The 22,201-nt window shown below is 47.7% G+C and overlaps 2 protein-coding genes across 4 annotated transcripts in view; one reads left to right on the forward strand and one right to left on the reverse strand.

Moving 5' to 3' along the window:
* Positions 1-411: 411 nt before the first annotated feature.
* Positions 412-22,201, forward strand: part of DLG5 (discs large MAGUK scaffold protein 5) — a gene marked incomplete at both ends in the record, with an annotated part of 107,185 nt that continues 85,395 nt past the window's right edge. For 2 of the 3 annotated variants that reach the window (XM_084246124.1, XM_084246125.1), the window contains one exon: positions 412-721. In XM_084246124.1, the coding sequence (XP_084102250.1) occupies positions 412-721 (310 nt within the window). The remainder of the gene's footprint in view (positions 722-22,201) is intronic. The other variant, XM_084246126.1, reaches the window with a different exon arrangement.
* On the reverse strand, positions 14,419-15,163 carry LOC311179146 (large ribosomal subunit protein uL5-like; the record flags this gene model as incomplete). Its single annotated transcript, XM_084246127.1, has 1 exon — positions 14,419-15,163. The coding sequence occupies one exon, from the start codon at positions 15,161-15,163 to the stop codon at positions 14,600-14,602; it is 564 nt and encodes a 187-aa protein (XP_084102253.1). The 3' UTR covers positions 14,419-14,599.

Here is a 22,201-nt window from a genome sequence, read left to right on the forward strand (position 1 = left end):
GGGGGGCGGCGCGGGGGTCGGGGCGCGCGCTCGCTCGGGGCCCCGCGAGGGAGCGGCGGGCGGCGCGCGCGGGCGGGGGGAGCATGCCCGGCTGGAGCCGGGCCTCGGGGCGCGCCCCGGCCGCCGTCCCCACTCCGCCTCCTCCTCCTCCGTCTCCTCCTCCTCCTTTTCCAGTCCCGCCGCCGCCGCAGCCAACATGGCTGCGCTCCTGAGTCCGGGAGGCGGCCGCTGCTGAGCGCCGCCGGCCGCCGGGCCCCCAGCGCGCCCAGGCGCCGGCCCATGGCCCCCGCGGCGTCGCGCTTCCCGGCGCGCTAGGGCCCCCGGCGCCCGCAGCCCCTCGCCCCGATCGCGCGCCCGCCGGCCTCGGGGAGTCCGGAGCCGTCCGGCGGGCGGGGCGGGGCGGCCGCCACCATGGAGCCCCAGCGTCGGGAGCTGCTCGCCCAGTGTCAGCAGAGCCTGGCCCAGGCCATGACGGAGGTGGAGGCCGTGCTCGGGCTGCTCGAGGCCGCGGGAGCGCTGAGTCCCGGCGAGCGGCGGCAGCTGGACGAGGAGGCGGGAGGCGCCAAGGCGGAGCTGCTGCTCAAGCTGCTCCTGGCCAAGGAGCGGGACCACTTCCAGGACCTGCGCGCGGCGCTGGAGAAGACGCAGCCTCACCTGCTCCCCTTTCTCTACCTGAACGGCGTCGTCGGGCCACCGCAGCCCGCCGAGGGCGCCGGTGAGTGTCAGACCCCTGGCCGGGCCTCTCGACCCTGCCTGCTAGGACTCCGCTCGCTCTCCAGCTCCCCGAGGGGCTCGAGAGAGCCACTGCTCCACCCGCGCCGGCCTGGGGTACACTCTTTTTCTCCTCGAGCCCGCCTGGGGAGGGAGGGTGCGTAGACCCCTCTGCACACCTCCTCCCCCAGCCCCGTCGAGGCTGTCAGCAGTGCAGGGCACGAAGGCCTGGATCCAGGTGCCACAGCCGCAGGTCCTCTGGAGGGATGGCCTCCAGCCCCTTTTCTAAGGCTCTTCGTCTTCCCCCAGTTCTTTAGGAGTCTTGGCTAACCTTTCATCAGTTTCACCAGTTGCAGTCTGGAAGAGTGGAACCTGGACCAGGACCTGCACTCTTGAATTTTGGTGCCTGCCACCGCGTTTTGGGACCACTGGTGCCTTTTCACTTTCTGACTTTTTAAGCTCCCTCTGCCCAGAGCTCAATCTGCTCGCCCTTGTGGTTGATTATGCACAATGCCTGCTAGGTTTCTTTGGAAACTGTGGGCCTGGAAAAGTTGGGGAAGTTGCATTGCACCATGGGAAAATCCTAGTAGTGGCTGCTGGGGCTCAGAGCCCTCTCTGCCTTTGCTGAATCGACTGAGGAGGAAAGACTGGTTCCCTGGGGTGGTGGGTCACAGATTTGTGTGTGAGGTGCTGCTGGAAGTTTGTGACAAGTGGTAGACTTGACCTGGCCTGGTTGGGGAATGCGGAAAACTAGCCTTTTAGACATGGGAGCTGGAGGAAGAAGGCACAGCACAGAGGAAAAGCACCAGCGTTTATTAGGTACCTGCTGTTGCAGCAGACACTCTGCGTTATTGCTTTTAATTGTTACCCACGAAGTAAGCTATTATTTCTGCTTTGCTTTAGAAGAAGCACCAGCTCAGTGGTTAAAATCCTCAAAGTATCGGGCTCCAGGAATTGTGAATTATGATTTGTTTCATTTAACATGTCAGAGCCAGGGCCCACCTTGTTTCAGTCTTGTCCTTGTTTTGAGGGTGAATGGAGAAGGCTGAGAAATGCCTTTAGCAACTTGTAGGCCAAAGGCTGATGAGACCCGTTTATTTGGTTGTTAAAAGCCTCACTTGTTAAGGGCGTGATTTTATAAGCTGTTCCTGGTAACAGCTCCCCATGTATATTGGCCATCTCAACCTCGCTTTTTATGATGAAGGAAACTTACATATAGAAACTAAACTGATGGCCACACAACAAATCATTCATTGGTGGCCCTTCTGTCTCCACTTTGGATTTCCAACTCTAGCCTCCACATTCTTCAAACCTGCATTCTGTCCCCACTTTATGATTTTATCTGAGTTGCTGGGCAAACACAGTCCTGGAATGGTGCTTTGAAGATGCAAAGAAGGACATCAGATGTGGCTTTGGGGATAAGGACCAAGTGAAATCTCATCAGGGTGTTTTTTCTTTTTAATTGCTTTTATCTATCCATTTTTGGAAGGAGAAAGTTTGTCAAGGAAGTGCAGAAGTTCCAGTGTGGACTCAGTTCCCCACTGGAATGTGTTTGAATCAGCACTGGCTTTAATCTCTGAAATAGATGGATAGATGATCCTTAATTAGGTCTCCTACCCCCTCTTTCTCCTCCACACCATTTTGTATCCCTAGTAGAAAAGGTGGGGCCTGAAGTTCTGGGAGGAGGTCCCTAAGCAAGAAATAGAATAGGGTTAGATTTTATCCTCTAACAGTGATTTTAGAACCTAGTTTTACTTACCGCATTGTGGAAGTTAATCTCATTTTAGTTAATACTTTAGGAAAAAATTAGGACGACATTTACTATGACAAATTAGTGCGTCTGGAGGAGGTGTGCAGGTAAAATAGTAGCTTGTTGGAGTCTTTGTGCAGTGGTTTTCCAACTTTTTTACTTTCATTTTTTTTAAAGATTTATTTATTTATGCATACAAGAACTGGGGTACAGGCCAGAGTGTGTGTGGGGTGTGTGTGAGAGGATTCACCAGAGACAGAGTGAGGAACAGAACAAACAGGCAGACTGACTGAAATACACTGTTGAGGGGAGCAGCGGGCAGGACAGGAGAGGTCTGCTGCGCTATGTGGGTTGCTCCCTGCCCAGCCGGGAATTGAATTTGTACTGTAGAGGCTCCGGATAGCTTCATAATGCTGTGCTTAACCCCTTGTGCCACTAGGGAGGCCCCCGACTTTTTTACTTTTAGCCAAGGGAGATCTTCTTTTGAGACCAAGCTCAGAGCTATTCTAGCTGCAGGGTTAGAGACAGCTGTCCCATCCCTGAGTAGCCAATGCCAGGGAGACCAAGCATTGGGTCCTCCCTGCTTGCTCTCCCCAGTATTTTGTGCCTTGTACACAGGTCCACAGACCTACCGTAAGCTGGCTTTTGTGCGATGCTCTTGTGGGAGTCTGAGAGAGCAGCCATGTGGCTTCCCAAGGCAGGCCCATTTGCCACCCTCTCTACATTGGAGATACTGCCATCACTCAGGGGCTTCTTTGATAGATTTCACACATGGTGTGAACCCCTGTCCAGAATGCCCACCCTCTGGCTGACAATTGTGTATTGTGCTACAGGTAAATGATAACCAGCAACCCCACCTCCTGGGTCCTGGGACTGGGAGAAGTTGGCCTGGGTGGTTATGGGCAGGTGAGCAAAGCAAACTTATCTGTTCTGCTCATGCTCACTTATAACCCCAGACATTTGTAATCTACTATATTAAGGTTTGGCCTGTGCAGGTAACTAAGAAATAAATTGTGTTGTTTTATTTGGGACTGTGAGGGGACTCCTGAGTCTGTGTCTCTTCAGCACATTGTATTTTACCACATAGTTCATATCTTACTTAATTCTATGACAGCCCCAGTGAGATGAGTGAGCTCTTTCTCTGTGTTACATTGGGTAAAGTGTGAGGACATGCCTGTAAAGTAAGGACAGCCAGAATTTGCAGAGCAGAAAGGAGCAGAGATGAGCTCCGTCCTTATTCTGAGTTTTACTTGTTACCTGATTAATCCCTCCCACTATAGTTTCAGGTCATTTCCTGAATTGGGGAACTCTGTGGAATTCTGTAGTCTTTCTTTGTCCCTATACATGGATCTGTAAGGAAGAAGTGATCCCCTATACCCCCACTGAGAGAGACAGTTTTTTCCTGCTCTGAGCAAATCAGGCCTCTCCAGTTTTTCTGCAGTTGTACCAGACTCTTATTGCTCGAAACCCAGGCAGTCCTTTGTTAATCCTCATGGATTTGGTTACTAATACCTGATTTTGCTCACTTGAAGACCCTTGACTGCCTCTCCCTGGAGTGAGGCCCTTTCCTTGCCGTGGACCTCAGTCTCTTTATCTGTGAGATGGGACTAAAGGTGGCTGCTGGGCAAATGTGATCAGAGAAGACTGGAGTGCTGATCTGTGCTTTGCCCAGGACAGGCTGGGGTATAGACAAAGATGGGTGTGGGATGAAATTCCAGCCCACAGCTTGCTGCCTGGTTGGGGGAATGGGACATTCCAGAGAGTGACATTATAAGACAGATCAATTAAGTGATATAGATATAAGCAGACTTTTTCCTTCATTTAAAACTCTATATGGAAGCCTCCCTGGTGGCGCAAGGGGTTAAAACACAACCTATGAAGCTATCAGCAGCCACTGTAGCACGAGTTCAATCCCCAGCCAGGGAGGAGACCCACATGGCTCAGCAGACCTCTCTTGACTTGCCCGCTGCACTGCTCAGCAGTGTATTTCAGTCAGTCTGCCTGTTCTGCTCCCTACTCTGTCTCTGGTGGATCCTCTCACCCTCTACACCTCTGGCCTGTACCCCAGTTCTTGCATGCATGCATAAATAAATAGATCTTTTAAAAAAAATAAAACTGTATATGATATGCTTTTCCCAGATGTATTTCCCCACCTCTGGAGGCTCTATTACCATCTAAATGTGGAGGCTTCCCAAATCATTTCACACCAGGCCTCACTTGTGAGGCGGAAGTGGCAGAACTTGGTGATTGCCTGCAGGCCCTGTCCTCTCGGTGCTCAGACCTGCGTGTCCTTCTCGACCCACCCTGTGTCCTCTTAGTTTCTCCCAGGCTGGCTGACTTGGCTTTACAGTAACAGAATAGAGGTAGCGGTGGCTGCTGGAGAAGGGTGCCTGGACCTGGGGCTCAAGCTGGGTATTGAAAGGGTGCTGTCAACTCAACAGAGGGAAAGTTCTGGGCAGGAGACACAACAGCAGCAGAAGCCTACCATGAGAGAAGCAATGTGTTTTCTGGTTGCAGAAATTAGACTAGTAGAGCAGGGAACTGGCCTTGGCTCTGTGCGGAGCAATAGCTGGAGAGCTGCGGTGGCTGATCTGAGCGGGGGGTTCAGATGCCCCTGGAAATTTAGGTATAAATATTTGACAGAAGTTTCAGTTGGAGGATTTCTTTATTAAGGGAATCCCCCTGCCAGGCTTTTTAGTAGGACAAGTAGAATTGGTTGCTGAATACTAAGTATGGATTATTTATTATTCATTAGAGGTTACCTGGGCCTTTTGTTCTCTGCCTACTCTCTTCAGGTACCAGCCATCTTTTCGTCATCCACTCAGCCCTAAAGGGTTAGCAGAGACAGTGATATAAATAAAACTTCATTTCCATTTTTCTTTTGGTTGTTTTTTTTTTTTAAAGATTTATTTATTTATTTATTTATTTATTTATTTTTATTTTTTTTTTTATAGAGGCATGCTTTATTTATTTGTTTGCTGGTTTGTTTGTTTGTTTGTTTATACATGTACTGGGTACAGTCAGAAGCGCGGGAGGGTGAGAGAATTCACCAGAGCCAGAGCGGGGAGCAGAGCAGGCAGAAGGACCGAAGTACACTGCTGAGGGGAGCAGCGGGCGGCAGGAGAGGTCTGCGCGCCATGTGGGACCCTCCTCTGGTGGCCGGGGAGCAGCCGGGGATCGAACCGGTGCTGCAGAGGCTGCGGGCAGCTTCGCAACCCAGCGCTCAACCGCTGCGCCACCGGGGAGGCCCTAAAGATTTATTTATTTATGCATACAAGATCTGGGGTACAGGCCAGAGATGCAGGGGGTGAGAGGATCCACTCTGGGGAGCAGAACAGGCAGATCTACTGAAACACACTGCTGAGGGGAGCAGCAGGCGAGATAAGCAAGGTCTGCTGTGCCATGTGGGGTAGCTCCGTGGCTGGGGATTGAACTTGTGCTGCAGTGGCTGCCGATGACTTTAGTGCTGCGACTTAACCCCTTACTCCACCAGGGAGCCCCAGTTAACCTTTCTGAGCTTATCTCCTACTCTACAAAAATAATTAAAACTATAACTACTTAATTGTGCTATTTGGCAGTCAGTGGTAGAAAGTCAGAGTATTTTCTTTTTTTTTTTAAACTTTCTTTTTTTGATTTATTTATTATTTATTTATACAAGCACTGGGTACAGTCCGAAGTGCGGGAGGGTGAGAGAATCCACCAGAGCCAGAGCGCAGCGCAGAACAGGCAGACGGACGAAGTACACTGCTGAGGGGAGCAGTGGGCGGCAAGAGAGGTCTGCGCGCCATGTGGGACCCTCCCCCAGTGTCCGGGGATTGAACTGGTGCTGTGGAGGCTGCGGGCAGCTTCGCAACCGAGCGCCCAACCGCTGCGCCACTGGGGAGGCCCGAAAGTCAGAGTATTTTCTTAGTGTTGGGGGCAATGCATTGCTGGACCCAGCAACCTGGGGTTCTCCTGATGTTTCTGAAGGTTATGTGAGAGTCCTCGTAAACTATGCTGAACAGATGTCAGGTTGCTTTTACTTTGACTATAGGTTCTCGGAAGTAGAACATAATCTTCAAAAGCTGAGCTTGCTGTTATATTCCTAATGCCTAGAATAGAGGAATGCTGTCCCAGGACATATGTTCAGTAAATTTCTATGAAGTGAATGAATAGTCATCTGTTTGTAGAGTGAGTGGTGTCTCCCTGTTTAAGTCCAGATCCCCTTCAGAAATACATGCAGATTCCTAAGTGGTGACTCCACAGTGGCAGATGGCTGTGGGAGTACAGGAAGTCTAAGGGAGTCCCAGATGTCTATATAGATGTCGCCACCCACAGCATGTCTGCTATGGAAGCAGGTGATTTGACATTGGTGTCTGAAGTTCCCAAGGTCACCCATCAGGTACCGGCACTGTGAGGCTGGCTGCCAGCAGCCCTGTGGAATGCTCACATGGCCTGTTACAGGATTGGAGTTTTTCCCTTTCTGCACTTAGAATTTGAATGTTAGCTGGTTGTCCTCGAAAGAGTCTTGGGTGGGCATCTGCTCTCAGCTGTGCAACTTCCTGACCTTGGATGAGCCTCTTAACTACCTGAGGTTTGACGTTTTTTCTGTACAGCAGTCAGAGTAGCAGAAATTTAGCATTGACTGAGGACTTGCTCAGTCCTATGGGATTCTCAGCACTTCCAAAGTAGCATTAGGTCCAGAGAAACTTGATGGGGTTGGACTAGATTTCTGAGACATTATTTCAGCTCTGTGCCGTGATTACTGTTTTTTGATTAAGGGTTAGCATTGAGTAACTTCTTAATACTCTGGCTTTCTAATTTCCTGAAAAAGTAAGCAGTGTAGGCGAATTATTTTGTCTTAGTTTTTGTTCTGCTTCATTCCCACCATACTCTGCAGACCAGTGGAGGGGTTCTTCATTAATTTCCAATAACCTTGGGAAGACGGGAACCACAGTCATAACAGGAGGGCTGAGCTGCTTATCAGTCTGTGCACTTAGGGATGCGACGTGTTCAGTAGAGGAGACTTAAATGAGATTCAGCAGGAATATTGTATCCTTTTTCACTTTCGCTTGGGGCAGATTGCATATCTCTAAATTGTAAGGCTCTATTGATCTTTCTGAGACAGAGTACCATGTAAGTGCTATAGAAACTTTTAAAACTAAAGGAGCTGTCTGGAGTATCTCTTGTTCACCATTCAGCTCTAACCCCCTGGTGGATAATTGCAGAGGTTACTGTTGACCTTGATGCTCATTTCACACTAAGGGTTATGATTTGTTTGCTTTGAGTTTATTTTTATTGTGGTAAAATATGCATAACATAATATTTATCACTTGAACCATTTTGCTTTTTCAAGTGGTGGCAAAATCATGCATAACACAAAATGTGCTCCTTTAAAGTGTATAGTTCAGTGTGAAGTAGCTTCATATTGTTGTGCAAACATCACTGCCATCCATCTCCAGGATTTTTTTTTTTAAAGATTTATTTATTTATGCATACAGGAACTGGGGTACAGGCCAGAGGTGTGGGGGTGAGAGGATTCATGAGAGAGAGCATGGGGAACAGAACTGGAGGATTGACCTGAAGTACACTACTGAGGGGAGCAGCGGCGAGACAGAAGGGGTCTGCCTCGCCATGTGGGTTGTTCCCTGGCTGGCTGGGGATCGAACTCGTGCTGCAGAGGCTGTGGATTGCTTCATAGTGCTGTGCTTAATCCCATGCCTCACCAGGGAGGCCCCCTAGGTCCCTCATTTAAGCAGAATCACAGTCTTTGTTTTTTCGCCCCTGCTGACTTCACTTAGCATAATGTCTTCAAGATTTGTCTGTGTTACAGTTTGTGTCAATATTTCCTTCCTTCTTTAAAATTTTTATTTGATTAAAACATTTGAATTGTAAAGAACACGTAATATAAAATGTCTCACCTTAACCATGAGTGTGTGGTTCAGTGGTGTTAAGTATATTCACTTTGTGGCATAAGAGACTTCCGCAACTTTTTCATCTTACAGAACTGACATGCTACACCCATTAAACAACTCCTGTCTTCCCCTGTCCCCATTTTTTAACCACCGTTCTGCCTTTCTCCTTTGTGCTTATATGATCTTGACTACTTTAGATCCTCGTATAAGTGGAATCATATGGTGTTTGTTTTGTTGTGACTGTCTTTTTTTTTTTTAAGATTTATTTATTTATTTATACAAGCATTGGGTACAGTCAGAAGCGCGGGAGGGTGAGAGAATTCACCAGAGCCAGGGCAGGGAGCAGAACAGGCAGATTGACGAAGTACACTGCTGAGGGGAGCAGCGGGCGGCAGGAGAGGTCTGCGCGCCATGTGGGACCCTCCTCCAGTGGTTTGGGAGCAGCCGGGGATCAAACCAGCGCTGCAGAGGCTGCGGGCAGCTTCGCAACCCAGCGCTCAACCGCTGCACCACCGGGGAGGCCCTGTTGTGACTATCTTATTTCACTCGCCATAATGTCCTCAGTGTTCATCTCTGTTTTAGTATGTGACAGGGTTGCCTTCCTTTTTAAACATGAAGGATAATCCTTTGCCTGTATAGACCATACTTTGTCGATCCATTCTTTTTCCAGTGACACTTGGCTCTCTTCCACCTGTTAGCTGCTGTGAATAATGCCACTATGACCATGGGAGTGCAGATGTTACTTGGAGACCCTGCTTTCAGTTCTTTTGGGTATATATCCGGGAGTCGAATTACTGGTGATTTTATGTTTAAATTTTTTGGGGGAGCCACTGTGCTGTTTGCTTTGAGTGCTCACTAAGGAAATCTGTGCTGTCTACAGCATCTTGACTTGGGAGTGAGTAGCCTGACTGGAGTCCTCTTTCTAGCATTTCCTTTTCTTTTTTTCATCTAAAAATTGTGTACTTTTTCCTCAAACCTGTTTTGGAAAGCCTCAGGAGCGTACCATAGGATTTTAAAGAGGGATTTTAGTTTAAAAAGTCATGTGTGCCTCTTTTGAGGCCAGAGTTGCTAAGCGTACAGTCCTGGCAGCTTTCATATTTGGCAGGGCAGGGGGGGTTCACACGTTTCCTGTGTGTTTTCCGTACTAATATCTTCATCCCCAAAGGCCTGGAAGTATGTTAGTTATTTCTGCTTTGTAGAGCCTTCCCCCATCTTCCATTCAGGCTTGGTTTTTCAATCTTGAATCCGGGGTAATTGGCTATCTAGGTTTTCTTTCAAAAAGTGTGGATCGGGGCCTCCCCAGTGGCACAGCGGTTGAGCGCTGGGTTGCGAAGCTGCCCGCAGCCTCTGCAGCGCTGGTTCGATCCCTGGCCACCCGGTGAGGGTCCCACATGGTGTGCAGACCTCTCCTGCTGCGCCAGCTGCTCCCCTCAGCAGTGTACTTTGGTCCTTCTGCCTGCTCTGTTCCCTGCTCTGGCTCTGGTGAATTCTCTCACCCTCTCGCGCTTCTGACTGTACCCAGTGCTTGTATAAATAAATAAAAATAAATCTTAAAAAAAAAAAAAGTTGTGGATTGGTGTTTCCCAAGGAAAACCCTTCCCGACACTAGCTAGGGGGATGTTCCGGTGCTGGAGCTCACTGAGAGGGTTCTGTGGTCAAGTGCGTAGGAGCAGGGCTGGTTTGAGCGGTCACACAGGCCCCTTTATTGGGAGCCTCTCGAGGGCTCTTAGACGTCATTTTGCTTTGGGACTTCACTAGAGTGGGTTTACTATGCAGCATTTCCCAAACTGATTTGACCACAAAATCCCTTTCCATTGAGTATCTTGCGACATCTGTGTTCTGAGAAGTGTACTTTCGGGAAGCCTAAGTGCACTAAACTGGAACATCAGTGTATGCCACCGTTTTTTGAGTTTTCCCCAGGATACCAAAACTTTCATGCAACCATTCTTTTAAATTCTGGTATCAGCTGAACTAGGCACATGCAATTCTGAGGTCAGTAGATTTTTACAATGTGTTGGTTATTTAGGTATATAGTTGATTCAGATGTGTAGTAGATTCTGGGGCCAGGAGTTTTTGGTTGTGTGACCTTGGGTAAGGTATGTGACTTCGGTGCTTTGGTTTCCCCATCTGTCTCAACAATGATGATGTCTGGTTTTGTAAACATCATTTTTTGACAGAGTTAAACCTCTTTTTGTCATAATTGAGCATGACCAAGCTCTACTTCATGAAAAGGGTTTCTGGGGATGTTTGGAGACTTGTCAAGGTGATTTGCCTACTACTGGGGTTAGTTAACTGATGGGCAGGTCTTCCTGAGGATGGGGAGGTTCCTGGGGAACAGAATGATTGTCTCTGTCTTGAGAGTGTTAAGTTACATCTGGGAAGATGGGTGGCATGGGTGAATGACCAGGTGACCTGCACATTGGTGTTTTTGGAGCCAGGGAGTGAGGCCACAAGATCAGAGACAACTTGAGTGTCGTGAACACAATCTTGGGGACCCCTAGAAACTGGATTTTATATCTTGGCTCTTCTACCTTAAGCTGTATGACTTCAGCAAGTCGCTTAAGCTTTCTGGGCTTCATTTTTCCTCATTTGTAAGGAAAATCTCTTCCTAGGGCTTTGTTGAGTGTTGAAATCATTTATGTAAGGCATGGGCAGGCTGCTGGCGCCACAGAAGCTGTCGGGGTGGCCTGCCCTTGAGTAGCGAGTCAGTACCTTGCCTGTGCTTGAAATGAGGAGGTGTCCCAGGGCACAGGCTATACCAGGAGTTAGAGAGATGCCCCAGGGAGAGTCTAGGGTGTGTGTGGACAAGGAGCCCACATTCGTGGAGCTGCTCATAGCTTTGAGCACTTTTACAATGCTTTGATCCTGGAGTCCGTGTTTTATTTATTTATTTTTTTTAAAGATTTATTTATTTATTTATACAAGCACTGGGTACAGTCAGAAGCACGGGAGGGTGAGAGAATTCACCAGAGCCAGAACGAAAGCAGAACAGGCAGAGTGACGAAGTATACTGCCGAGGGGAGCAGGAGAGGTCTGTGCGCCATGTGGGACCCTCCTCTGGTGGCCGGGGAGCAGCCGGGGATTGAACCGGTGCTGCAGAGGCTGCGGGCAGCTTCGCAACCCAGCGCTCAACCACTGCGCCATCAGGGAGGCCCCTGGAGTCCGTGTTTTAAAGAAGGCATTTCCTTGTGTGGTCAGGAGGTTCCTAAAGGATCTTGGGAAGTTTGTTTTGGAAGAAAGGAGACTTAGAGGGACACAGGTACCTGTTTTCTCATGGATATAGGGCGGTGATGAGACCTGATTCTCTTTGATCCCAGATGATGAACATGCAGAGACTGGTGGAAGATACAGGTGGTAGAATTGAGCTCAACTTACGACATATCTTCCTCTTTCCCTTTATTTTCTTTTATAATTTTTTCAAACATAGGCAGAGATGGATGGGATAATAGAAAAAATACACAGTTACCCAGCAACTTCTATTTTCTGTAGTATTTTAAAACAAATCCCAGACAGCATATCACTTCTTCCATAAATGCTTAAGGGTATGTCCCTAAGAGATATTTATAGAACACCATTTTTACAACCAACAATATTAACAACTTTAAAAAGAATTTTTTTGTGCATACAAGAACTGGGGTGTAGACCAGAGGTAGAGGGGGGTGAGAGGATTCACCAGAGACACACTGGGGAACAGAACAGGTGGATCTACTGAAATACACTGCTGAGGGGAGCAGTGGGTGAGACAGGAGAGGTCTGCTGCACCATGTGGGTCAGCTCCCTGGCCTGAATGGAGCTCATGTCACAGTGGCTGGCAATAGCTCTGAGACTTTAATCCCTCTGCCACCAGGGAGGCCCAATATTAACATCCCATACCTAGTTGATACTCAGCTTTACTTGCCTTAGAAATATGTTTTTATAGATGGTTTATTCAGATCAGGATTTTAATCAGGTCTTTCTTCATGTTGTGTTTAGTTAATATGGAATTCTGAGTCTCTGCTAATTCACAGCAATCCCCCTTCCTATGCCTTTTGTTTAAAAGTAAGAACTTGTCTTCCATAATCGGTGCCATCTAACGATGGAATAGACTGTTCTGTCCCGGTAGATGCAGTCCACATCACCCCTTGCCTGAGAGTCCGCAGATTCACTGGGAAAGCACAGGGTGGTTGCTGAGACAATGGGTGCAGGAGTGTGGCTATAAATCTCTTCAGCTTCAGTTTCTTCACAGAGCAGCAAACATTTAAATGAAATAACTTGTGAAGTATAAATATCCTTTATGATTTATTGATTTAATTAAAAAAAATTTTAAACTGTGGCACCCTTTTTATTTACTGGACTCTTACATAAGAGCCAGATGTGTAAAATAGGCAAACAGGCACTATGGTGTTATGGGAGGGGAGGTGTGGAGCTTGTCCCTTGTAACCTGCCTGAGGCATTTCACAGTGTTCTCCAGGGTTCCACAGAACACAGTTTGAAAACCGTAGGCTTGGGTGCTTTTGTTTTAAAATCCTTCCAGACAGAGAGAGCAAAGGTACCTGAAAGATTCACCTTCCTTTGCTTGAGTTGAGCTGTGAGTGATGTGGTGAGACACAGCTGAACCCAGAGTCTGCATTGGTGCTTGCTGTGTTTCCACGGGATACTCCTATCTTCATCTGCTTCCTCTGTTAACCTTTGTAGGTTTCCGTTCAGGGTGAGCCAAGCTTTTAAAAATGACAAGTGGTCACAGTGTGGCTGATTAAAAAAATCTACTCCCTGGGCCTCCCCTGGTGGTGCAGGCGATTGAGTGCAGCGCTGTGAAGCTGTCCACAGCCTCTGCAGTGCGGGTTTGGGTTGGATCCCTGCTGGCCAGCAAGAATCCCACATGGCGCGGCAGACCACTCCTCTCCCGCCCGCTGCTCCCCTCAGCAGTGTATTTCAGTCAGTCTGCCTGTTCTGTTCCCTACTCTGTCTCTGGTGAATCCTCTCACCTTCCCACGCATCTGGCTTGTACCCTGGTTGTTGTATAAAAATAAATAAATCTTTAAAAAAAAAAAAACTACTCCCTGCTGCCCAAGACAGTGAGTTGGAGGAACAGAGTGAATCTGCATCCGATTGTCCATTGCATTGAGAAGTGGTTACCTTTTTTTAAGTTATTTGTTTATTTTTTAAAAGATTTATTTATTTATATAAGCACTGGGGTACAGGCCACAGTTGTGGGAGGGCGAGAGAATTCACCCGAGACAGCAGGGAACGGAACAGGCAGACTGACTGAAACACACTGCTGAGGGGAGCAGCGGGTGAGACAGGAGAGGTCTGCTGTGCCATGTGGGAATCTCCCTGGTGGGCCAGGAATTGAACCGGCACTGCAGAGGCTGTGGACAGCTTCACAGTGTGGCACTCAACTGGCTGTGCCACCGGGGAGGCCCAAAAGTTATTCTTTAAAAACATGTTTTGGGGAGCCTCCCCTGGTGGTGCAGCAGTTGAGCGCTGGGCTGCGAAGCTGCCCGCAGTCTCTGCAGCACCGGTTCGATCCCTGGCCGCTGGTAAGGGTCCCACATGGTGCAACAGACCTCTTCTACTGCGCCCGCTGCTCCCCTCGGCAGTGTATTTCGTCAGTCTGCCTGTTCTGTTCTTTGCTCTGGCTCTGGTGAATCCTCTCACCATCTCGTGCTTCTGACTGTACCCAGTGCTTGTATAAATAAATAAACAAATCTTAAAAAAAAATTAAAAAACCAAAAAAACAAACAAACAAAAAAACCCATATTTTTGGTAGCTGGCCCTCTTATTTGCATAAGAGAACTCTTCACCATTGATGTGTAAATAAGCACTTATGGATGGGCAACCTGTATGTGGGGTCTCCGGAGCTCCTGTGTGGGGAGCAGTGGTCTTCGAGGTAACTCCTGAGACTCAGTTCTGCTGCTTTGGTGACTGGCTCTAAACACAGGGTGTTTTCTCTGCCCACCATATTTTTCCATATGTGGCATGTTTCACTGAGGCAGCTTGCAGGCTCCTTTCTGAATCAGCTTCAGGTTACTTGTCTGAATGGCATAAGACAAGTTCCTTAAAAGGTTACTTTCTGACTCCTTGAGATGGTGCTGGGACCAAATGAATTTCCTGTACATCATTTTGACCATTGCAAACCTGCTGTCCAAAGGGTGGTAGAAGTCTCTCTGGTAGGTGGCAGATGCTGTGATAATAAAACAATGGGAAGAAACTTCATTTTATTTATATATACATATATTTTATTTTATTATTATTTTTTTACATTTCACTGAACAGACTTTATTAGTCTTTTTGGATATTTGCCAGGAAGGATGATCACATCATACTTCTGCTGGAACCAGTGCATGGCCTCCTCTTTACTGATTCTGTGTTTGGCCCCAATGCAGCCTGTCCTGCGTTCCTTGTCTGCGATGCTGAAACCTGGCCTACCCAGCGCCTCATAGAAGTCCAGGCCGTAGATACCAATGCTTGGATCATATTTGATTCCCAGATTGATGTGTTCCTGGATCCCAAAGCCAAAGTTTCCAGTATCTGAGAAGTTATTTTTTCGTAACTCGTATTCTCGCACCTTTAGACCTTTTTCCAAGATTTCTTCTGCCTTGGCTCCACGGACTGTGCAATGAACAGCAATTTTTTTATTTCTCCTGATGCCAAAGGATCTGACGGTGTATCTAGCTTTGGAGAACATGGGGGTCTGACCTGTGAGCTGCTCCAGCACCTTGGCTGCCCGGGTCAGTCTGTCTCCACTTTCCCCCATACAGATGTTGAGGCAGAGCTTGCGGATGCGAAGTTCCCGCATGGGGTTCTCCTTTTCACCCTGATCCGCCATGATGGAGAACAGAAAGAGCTATATACATATATTTTAAAGATTTATTTATGTATGCATACAAGAACTGGGGTACAGGCCAGAGGTGCTGAGGGGGGATGGGGGTGGTGAGAGGATTCACCAGAGACAGAGTGGGGAGCAGAACAGGCTGAGGGGAGCAGCGGGCCAGTCAGGAGAGGTCTGCTGCACCATGTGGGTTGCTCCCTTGCTGACTGGGCATCGAACTCATGCTGCAGTGGCTGGGGACAGCTTCATAGGTTGCGTCTTAACCCCTTGCGCCACCAGGGAGTCGCTATTTCTGTATTTTAAATGTAAGAAATAATACTTTAAAAAATACTTTAAAAAATATAATGACTTTTTCAGTTCTCATGGTAACCTCTGTTTTCTCCTCATTCAAGGTAACCTCTATTTCTTATCTGTCCAGAACTTTGTTTTCCTGTTTATGTTTCTTCGGCAACTTAAGATTCTTGAGTATCAGGATGGAGACATTCTAGACTAATTTGGCCCAAACTGCTTATTTTACAAATGAGAAACAGCAGTCCAGACACCCTGAGGACTCAGCCAGAGTAATGCATGCCACTGGCAGAGCTGGATACAAGGCCCAGGTTTCTTCCCAGGCTGGGATTCCTGTCAAGGCTTCTCTGCCAGCCCCAGGCTGGGCGGGGAGCCTTGGGAACTTTGGCTGGTTTTTTCTGATCTGGGCCTCACTTTGCAGGCATTGACCTTTCCGGGGAAGGTGCACAAGAAGCAGTGCATCGCAGCTCACCAGTCATTGCTGATCCTTGGAAGAAATCTTATCTACCCATGCAATTGGCATTTTCCTTTATAGAAGGGAAAACTGGGGCAACAGAGGTTCAGCAGCTTGCTTGGAGTGTCAGCTGCTGAGAGGCTGGGCCAGCCTTGGAGTCCTTGTCAGTTTCTTTATGAAGACAGCATTTGTTCTGTACACTGGGCCATCCAGTTAAGGTTCCTGTTGAGATGTGTGTCCTGAGCCTCCGATGCCCTCTACCTCTCGTGGTCACAGCACTCATTCAGCAGACATGTTCAGAGTGCCTGTCACATAGGAGGGACCCTTTGGAGGCATACATAGGACATGACTTCTAAGTTTAGTGCCAGGCCGGGGAATGGGTCTGATGTTGGCAGGCAGTACCTCTGTGTCTCATTCTTTTTGTGACACAGCAAAAACTTCCAGTTCTGACTACCGTGGCGTCTTGCTTAGTCACAGGACAGAGTTCAAGCAGGAAATTGACGCTATTGAGCCTCTGGTCCCATAGGAAAATGTTTTTAATAAAAATAATAGGGTAAAGACCCTGGGGACACTCAGTTGGGGCCCACCCCCACAGCCAACCTCAGTGGGAACTTGATCCAGGGAAAAGCAAGAGAGTAAACAAAACCAAAATGTGCCGGTCCTGAGTCCTTCCCCTGGAAAAAAAAATAGCTGAAATAGCTGCAGCTCAGACAGCTTAGAGTTTAGGAGTGTGTGTGTGAGTACCTATATGCCTGTGTATTCTAACTCATCATCTGATAGAAAATGGGAGACCATCTTTGTAAATCCTGCAGTATTTTCTCCCCCATTTATGAGGCCAGGAGAGGAAATAAACAATGTCCAGCAGCTCTTCCTTTCTGTGGGAAGTTGTGAAATTTCATGTAAGCTTATTTTTCTGCTCCTGACCACCTTCATATTAAGAGTTCTTGTGGAAACTCGGGGGAGGGGTCACAGTGTCTTCTTGCATGAGATCACACAACCCTTGGACTGGAGCCCAGACAGGTTTGCCTTACATTTTATCTGTCCTTCTGTCTGTCCATCCACCCGTCCATCCAGCATGTTCAGAGTCATTGCTGTGCACCAGGGTCCGCTGTGCTGAGCTTGCAGAGGTGAAAATAAGAGCATGAACACACTATAGACCCACCTCAAATACCTGATTTCCACCTTTTCTTTAGATGTGCCTTATATCCTTTTGTCACCCATCAAAAGTTTTCCTTTTCAGTTGCTCTGTTTTTTCTGGAGCTTTAAAAAATGCCAAAAAGTAGTCATTCTCATTGACTTCCTACTCTTTCCATCTTGTAATTTATGGTAAATAGCAAGTGTTTTTGATGCAAAATCAAGAGTTTCAGAAGGGTGACAGAGATGATAGTTCCCACCCCTTAGGAGTTTATTGTCTCAATGGAAAGCCCGAACCTAAAGGAGCAGGTGTCCCTGGTAGATTGTGCAGGACATATGAGGCCTTTTGAATGTAAAGTGCCTAAAGTCAAGTCTACAATGGGCTGGGTGTAGGCAGGCTGCTGGGAGGCTGGTGAGTGCTGGAGAGGGGCAAGGCTGGGTGGGCAGGCCCAGTGAAGGCAGTGTGTGCAGGTAAGGCACATTATTAGGGGACATTTGGATGAAAATTAATGTGTGAATAGTGAATCTTCATTGGAGTCCTATGTTTCTGTTTGGTGGTGTGCTCAGTAAGCACTGGGAAAATTAGGCCAGGCTCCTAAGACTCTGGAAGGCACAGGGTGCGTCTGGCTGCTGCTTCCAGTCAGTTCTCTGTGACACTTCTTAAGCCTAGGGCTGGAGAGAGGAATGGGTAGAGTTGGCATGGGTAGGAGGGTGGTCTGCAGGGAGGACAATATGGCCAGAGGCGGGCGAATGTGAGGGCTGTTGCCAGAGGTGTCTGACTGACTTTCTGTGAGTTTTTCGATGGATTGGAACGCCGTTTTAACTGGGGTGTTTAGAAACCAGAGTCTGAATTTTCTGTTAGCCGTTCCCACCTGCTGATCTCTTTGGGAAGGAGAAGGGGATGGTTGAAAGGGGATGGTTGACGAATGAGATAGCTTGAGGGGCGATGAGTGACACTGATCTCTAGTAAGTAGTATCCTTGTGGCCACCTCTCCGAGTCTCTCCAAGTCCTACTCTCTCTGATGGGTCCGTGACACTACACCATTCCCAGAGTTGTGAAAAATAGGTAAGTAGGGCCTCCCTGGTGGCGCAAAGGGTTAAGCACAGCACTATAAAGCTGTCTGCAGCCTCTGCAGCACGAGTTTGGTCCCCGGCTAGCCAGGGAGCTATCTACATGGCGCAGCAGACCTCTCCTGTCTTGCTCGCTGCTTCCCTCAGCAGTGTATTTCGGTCAGTCTGCCTGATCTGTTCCCCGCTCTGTCTCTGATGAAGCCTCTCACCCTTCTGCACCTCTGGCCTGTACCCCAGTCCTGTATGCATAAATAAATAAATCTTCAAAAAAAAGAAAAATAGGTAAGTAGGGCCTCCCTGGTGGCTCAGGCTGTTGAGTGTAGCTCTGAAGCTGTCTGCAGCCTCTGCAGCACGGGTTCGATCCCAGCCAACCAGGGAGATACCCACATGGTGCGGCAGACCTCTCCTGCCTCACCCGCTGCTCCCTTCAACAGTATATTTCAGTCAATCTGCCTGTTCTGTTACCCTCTCTGTTCCCCCTCTGCACATCTGGCCCAGTTCTTGTATGCATGAATAAAATAAATCTTTAAAAAAAAAAAGGAAAAGAAAAATAGGTAAGTAGAGCAGGGAAGCGATTGTGTGCACCTGGATGGCTGTGTGCTGTGCAGTGGCAGGCCTTTTGTAGTGCACAGTATACTTTGTCTGCTCTTTTTTTCATCTCATTAACAACCTTGGAGGGGAGGGTTCCTTACTCAACTTTACAAGTGAAGGAACAGGTCAGGGAGACTAGGTCACTTGGCAGTTAGCTTAGTACAGTGGATAACTTTTGTTGGGTTCGAATTCTGGATCTGCAATTTACTGTGACCCTAGGCAAGTCACTTTCTTTCTTTCTTTTTTTTTTAATAAAAGATTTATTCATGCACACAAGAACTGGGGTACAGGCCAGAGGTGTGGGGGGTGAGAATTCACCAGAGACAGAGTGGGGAACAGAACAGGCAGACTGACTGAAATACACTGCTGAGGGGAGCAGCAGGCAAGGCAGGAAAGGTCTGTGCTCCATGTGGGTCTCTCCCCGCTTGGCTGGGATCGAACCTGTGCTGCAGAGGCTTCAGACAGCTTCACAGAGCTACGCTCAACTGCCTGCGCCACCAGGGAGGCCCGGCAAGTCACTTTCTCTGTGCCTCAAATTCCTCATCTGTGAAATGGGGATTATAGTAGGACAGGTATCATGAGGATTAAAGGAGTTATTGTTTATAAAGAGTTCAGACACAGCAGGACCTGGCACACAGTGAACACTCAGTGAGTAAACATAGCTGTTATTTATATTGTTATCAGTCAAGTACCCCTTTAACTGTGACTCCCAGGCAGACTCGTTGGCTTTTTCCCCCACAGACTAGTGCTGGTCTGCAGGTCCCTTGGTTCCTGATCTGTGATGAAGCAAGCACAGGGGTTGAGAGTAAGCATTAGCAACCTTTAGAGCAACTTGACCTTGCTGGGACTCATTGAACAGGTATAGACTGCTTCAGGTGCTGTCAGATCACATGGGAGTCACATGTGTGAGCTGAGAGTAGCAGTCATCGGGAATGAAAAATTGGAGTGGCCTGAGAGATCTGCTGTCCACCTCCCCCCAGCCACCCTCCCCAGTCTGCTTCCTTGGGAGGAGGCTCCCCTGACTGACTGACTGACGCGGGGGAGATCTACAGCGTTTTATGAGCCAGTGTGTGATGTTTGTGCCTCAGCTGTCTGTCACAACTCAAGGCATTTTGGTCCCCTGATGGGATTTTATTAAAGAGCAATTGTTTGTCTGGTCCAACCACTATGGAGAGCTGTGTGGAGATTTCTGGACCTACTAAACATAGAGCTTCCATATGATCCAGGAATTCCACTCCTAGGTATTTACCCAAAGGACACAGAAACATCAATTCCAAAGAGCACCTGCACCCCTATGTTTATAGCAGCACTGTTTACAATAGCTAAGCTTTGGAAACAGCCCAAATGCCCAAAAATACATGACTGGATCAAGAAGATGTGGTACATAGACACCATGGAATATTACTCAGCATTCAAAAAAGATAAACACATGCAATTTGCAGCAACATGGATGGCGCTGGAAGGGATCATGCTCAGCGAAATAAGCCAGAAAGAAAAAGAAAAATACCGGATGGTCTCACTCATAGCAGGAATCTAGAAAACTTAAATAAGGGACCAGGAAAATGAATATAAGATAGTGAAAATCAAAATCAACAAAAAACTATGAACCAGAGACACTTTTTGGGGGGTGGGGGGCGGGAGGGGAAGGATTGGGGTCAGAATGGGGCGTTTGCAATTGTATGGGGGAATATAAAAATAAAATTTATTATTTAAAAAAAATAAAAAAAAATACAACCTAAAAAAAAAAAAAGAGCAATTGTTTGTATTTAACGCCACTGACGCTTAAGGTGGCACATGCCTTTCTTGCTATTCTCCTAGAAGGTGTGGTTCTGTCAAGTTTGGTAAGAATCTACAATGAACTCTATCTCTTTCCACTTCTCAGGCTGGCAGAAACTAGAAAGGGTGATGTCAGTGGGCTGCAGGGTGTGGACATGCGGGAATTCACTCCTGCTGGTGCAGCCATCCAGGAGCCTCTGGCTGGCCACCAGCAAAGCCCTGACCCTGAGGTCCCTTTCCTGCATGTGAATCCCCCAGGCTCTATGCTGTATGCAGGGGTCTGTCCTTGGAGAGCTGGGGGCTGCAGTGATGGAGATGTGCCCCGGCAACTGTTTAAGTAACTGGTGACATACAGAGACACACATGGCCATGGGGCAGATCATACAGTGTAGTGCTCAATGGAAACTAAAGAGCTGAGTGAGGTGGTAATGTAGTGCTATTGCATAAATTAATTATATAAAAATTGTTCATTTTGCAAAAACACAAGGAAATATAAACACAAAGGGATAGTTGCTCTAGGTTTGGGGAGGTGAATGGAATGAGAAGTGGAATTAAAGGGAAAGGCAACAAGAGAGCGAGGAAAGAAATGTCACTTTTCTGTCACTCTGCTGTCCTTGGAAAGGTATCTCATCTGCTAGGCTGTGCCTGATTGTGCAGCTCCTGGTGGTGTGACAGCTCTGACGACTGGCTGAGCTGGTAACCTCAGGCAGATTGTTTGCCTCCAAAGGGCATCTGTAGAGTTACCCATGCTGCTGCAGGCCGGGAGTCACTGGTGGAGCAGGGGCTTCTGTAGTTCAGGGAACACTGGGTGATTGTGGCAACAGGAGTTGAACAAGGCTTGACTTAAGCGTGGTGTTGTGAGTGTCCATTTGCAAGACTATCTTGACTGTCATGGAAGAGTATGGTGGTCATCCTTTAAGTCAATTAAAAAAAAACAAAACCACAAAACAGCTCTGCTGAATGAAAAAAAGCAAAACAAAAAAGTCAATTAAAAAAAAAAAACCAAAACAGCTCTGCTGAAGCCTATGATGCCATGTACTGCAAGCTGTATTATGAGATGGGGGTTTTAGCTTCAGGAAGGTAGACACCTGCTCTGGATAAGGAGTACCTTTTTAATTGCCAGAAGGTACAGTGGGTCCTCAAATAATGTTATTTGGTTTGTCCAGTGTGGTTATACTTCCTTAACAGTGAGGAGAGAAAACAATCCCTGGTGAGGACAAACAATCCTGCTATTCCAAAGGGACTGTTTGGTGATGGGTCTTTTAAAGTTGCAGCTTCTGAGCACTTGTCCATGGTGTTCAGTGAGGGCTTACTGTGCCGCTTGAGGAAGGCAGTGAGTTCCTTTCTGCTGGAGTTATTCAAGCAGAACCTTATGCATGGCACAAAGGCGTGCTGTTGTGTTCAAGGTCCAAGTAAATGTCATCTGCAATCCTTCCTGCTCTAAGTGAACCAGGCTTCAAGTTTTGATTTGATGCTGGTAATTTAAACAAAAAAGTAACTTGGTTTAAAAAAGTAATATATAGCTATGTTTTTGCATAGAGAGTGTAGAAAAGGCAGATCATCCAAATAAGCTACCTGTCATCTAACTAACGGCAGATAACCATTCTAAAGTGTGAACAAGTGCTCTAAACCCTTTTCAAAGAGTGAAAATGGGGCCCCCCTGGTGGTGCAAGGGGTTAAGCACCGCAGTATGAAGCTATCCGCAGCCTCTGCAGCACTAG

The sequence above is a fragment of the Talpa europaea genome (genome assembly GCF_964194135.1).
Source record: "Talpa europaea genome assembly, chromosome: 10".
Classification (NCBI taxonomy): domain Eukaryota; kingdom Metazoa; phylum Chordata; class Mammalia; order Eulipotyphla; family Talpidae; genus Talpa; species Talpa europaea.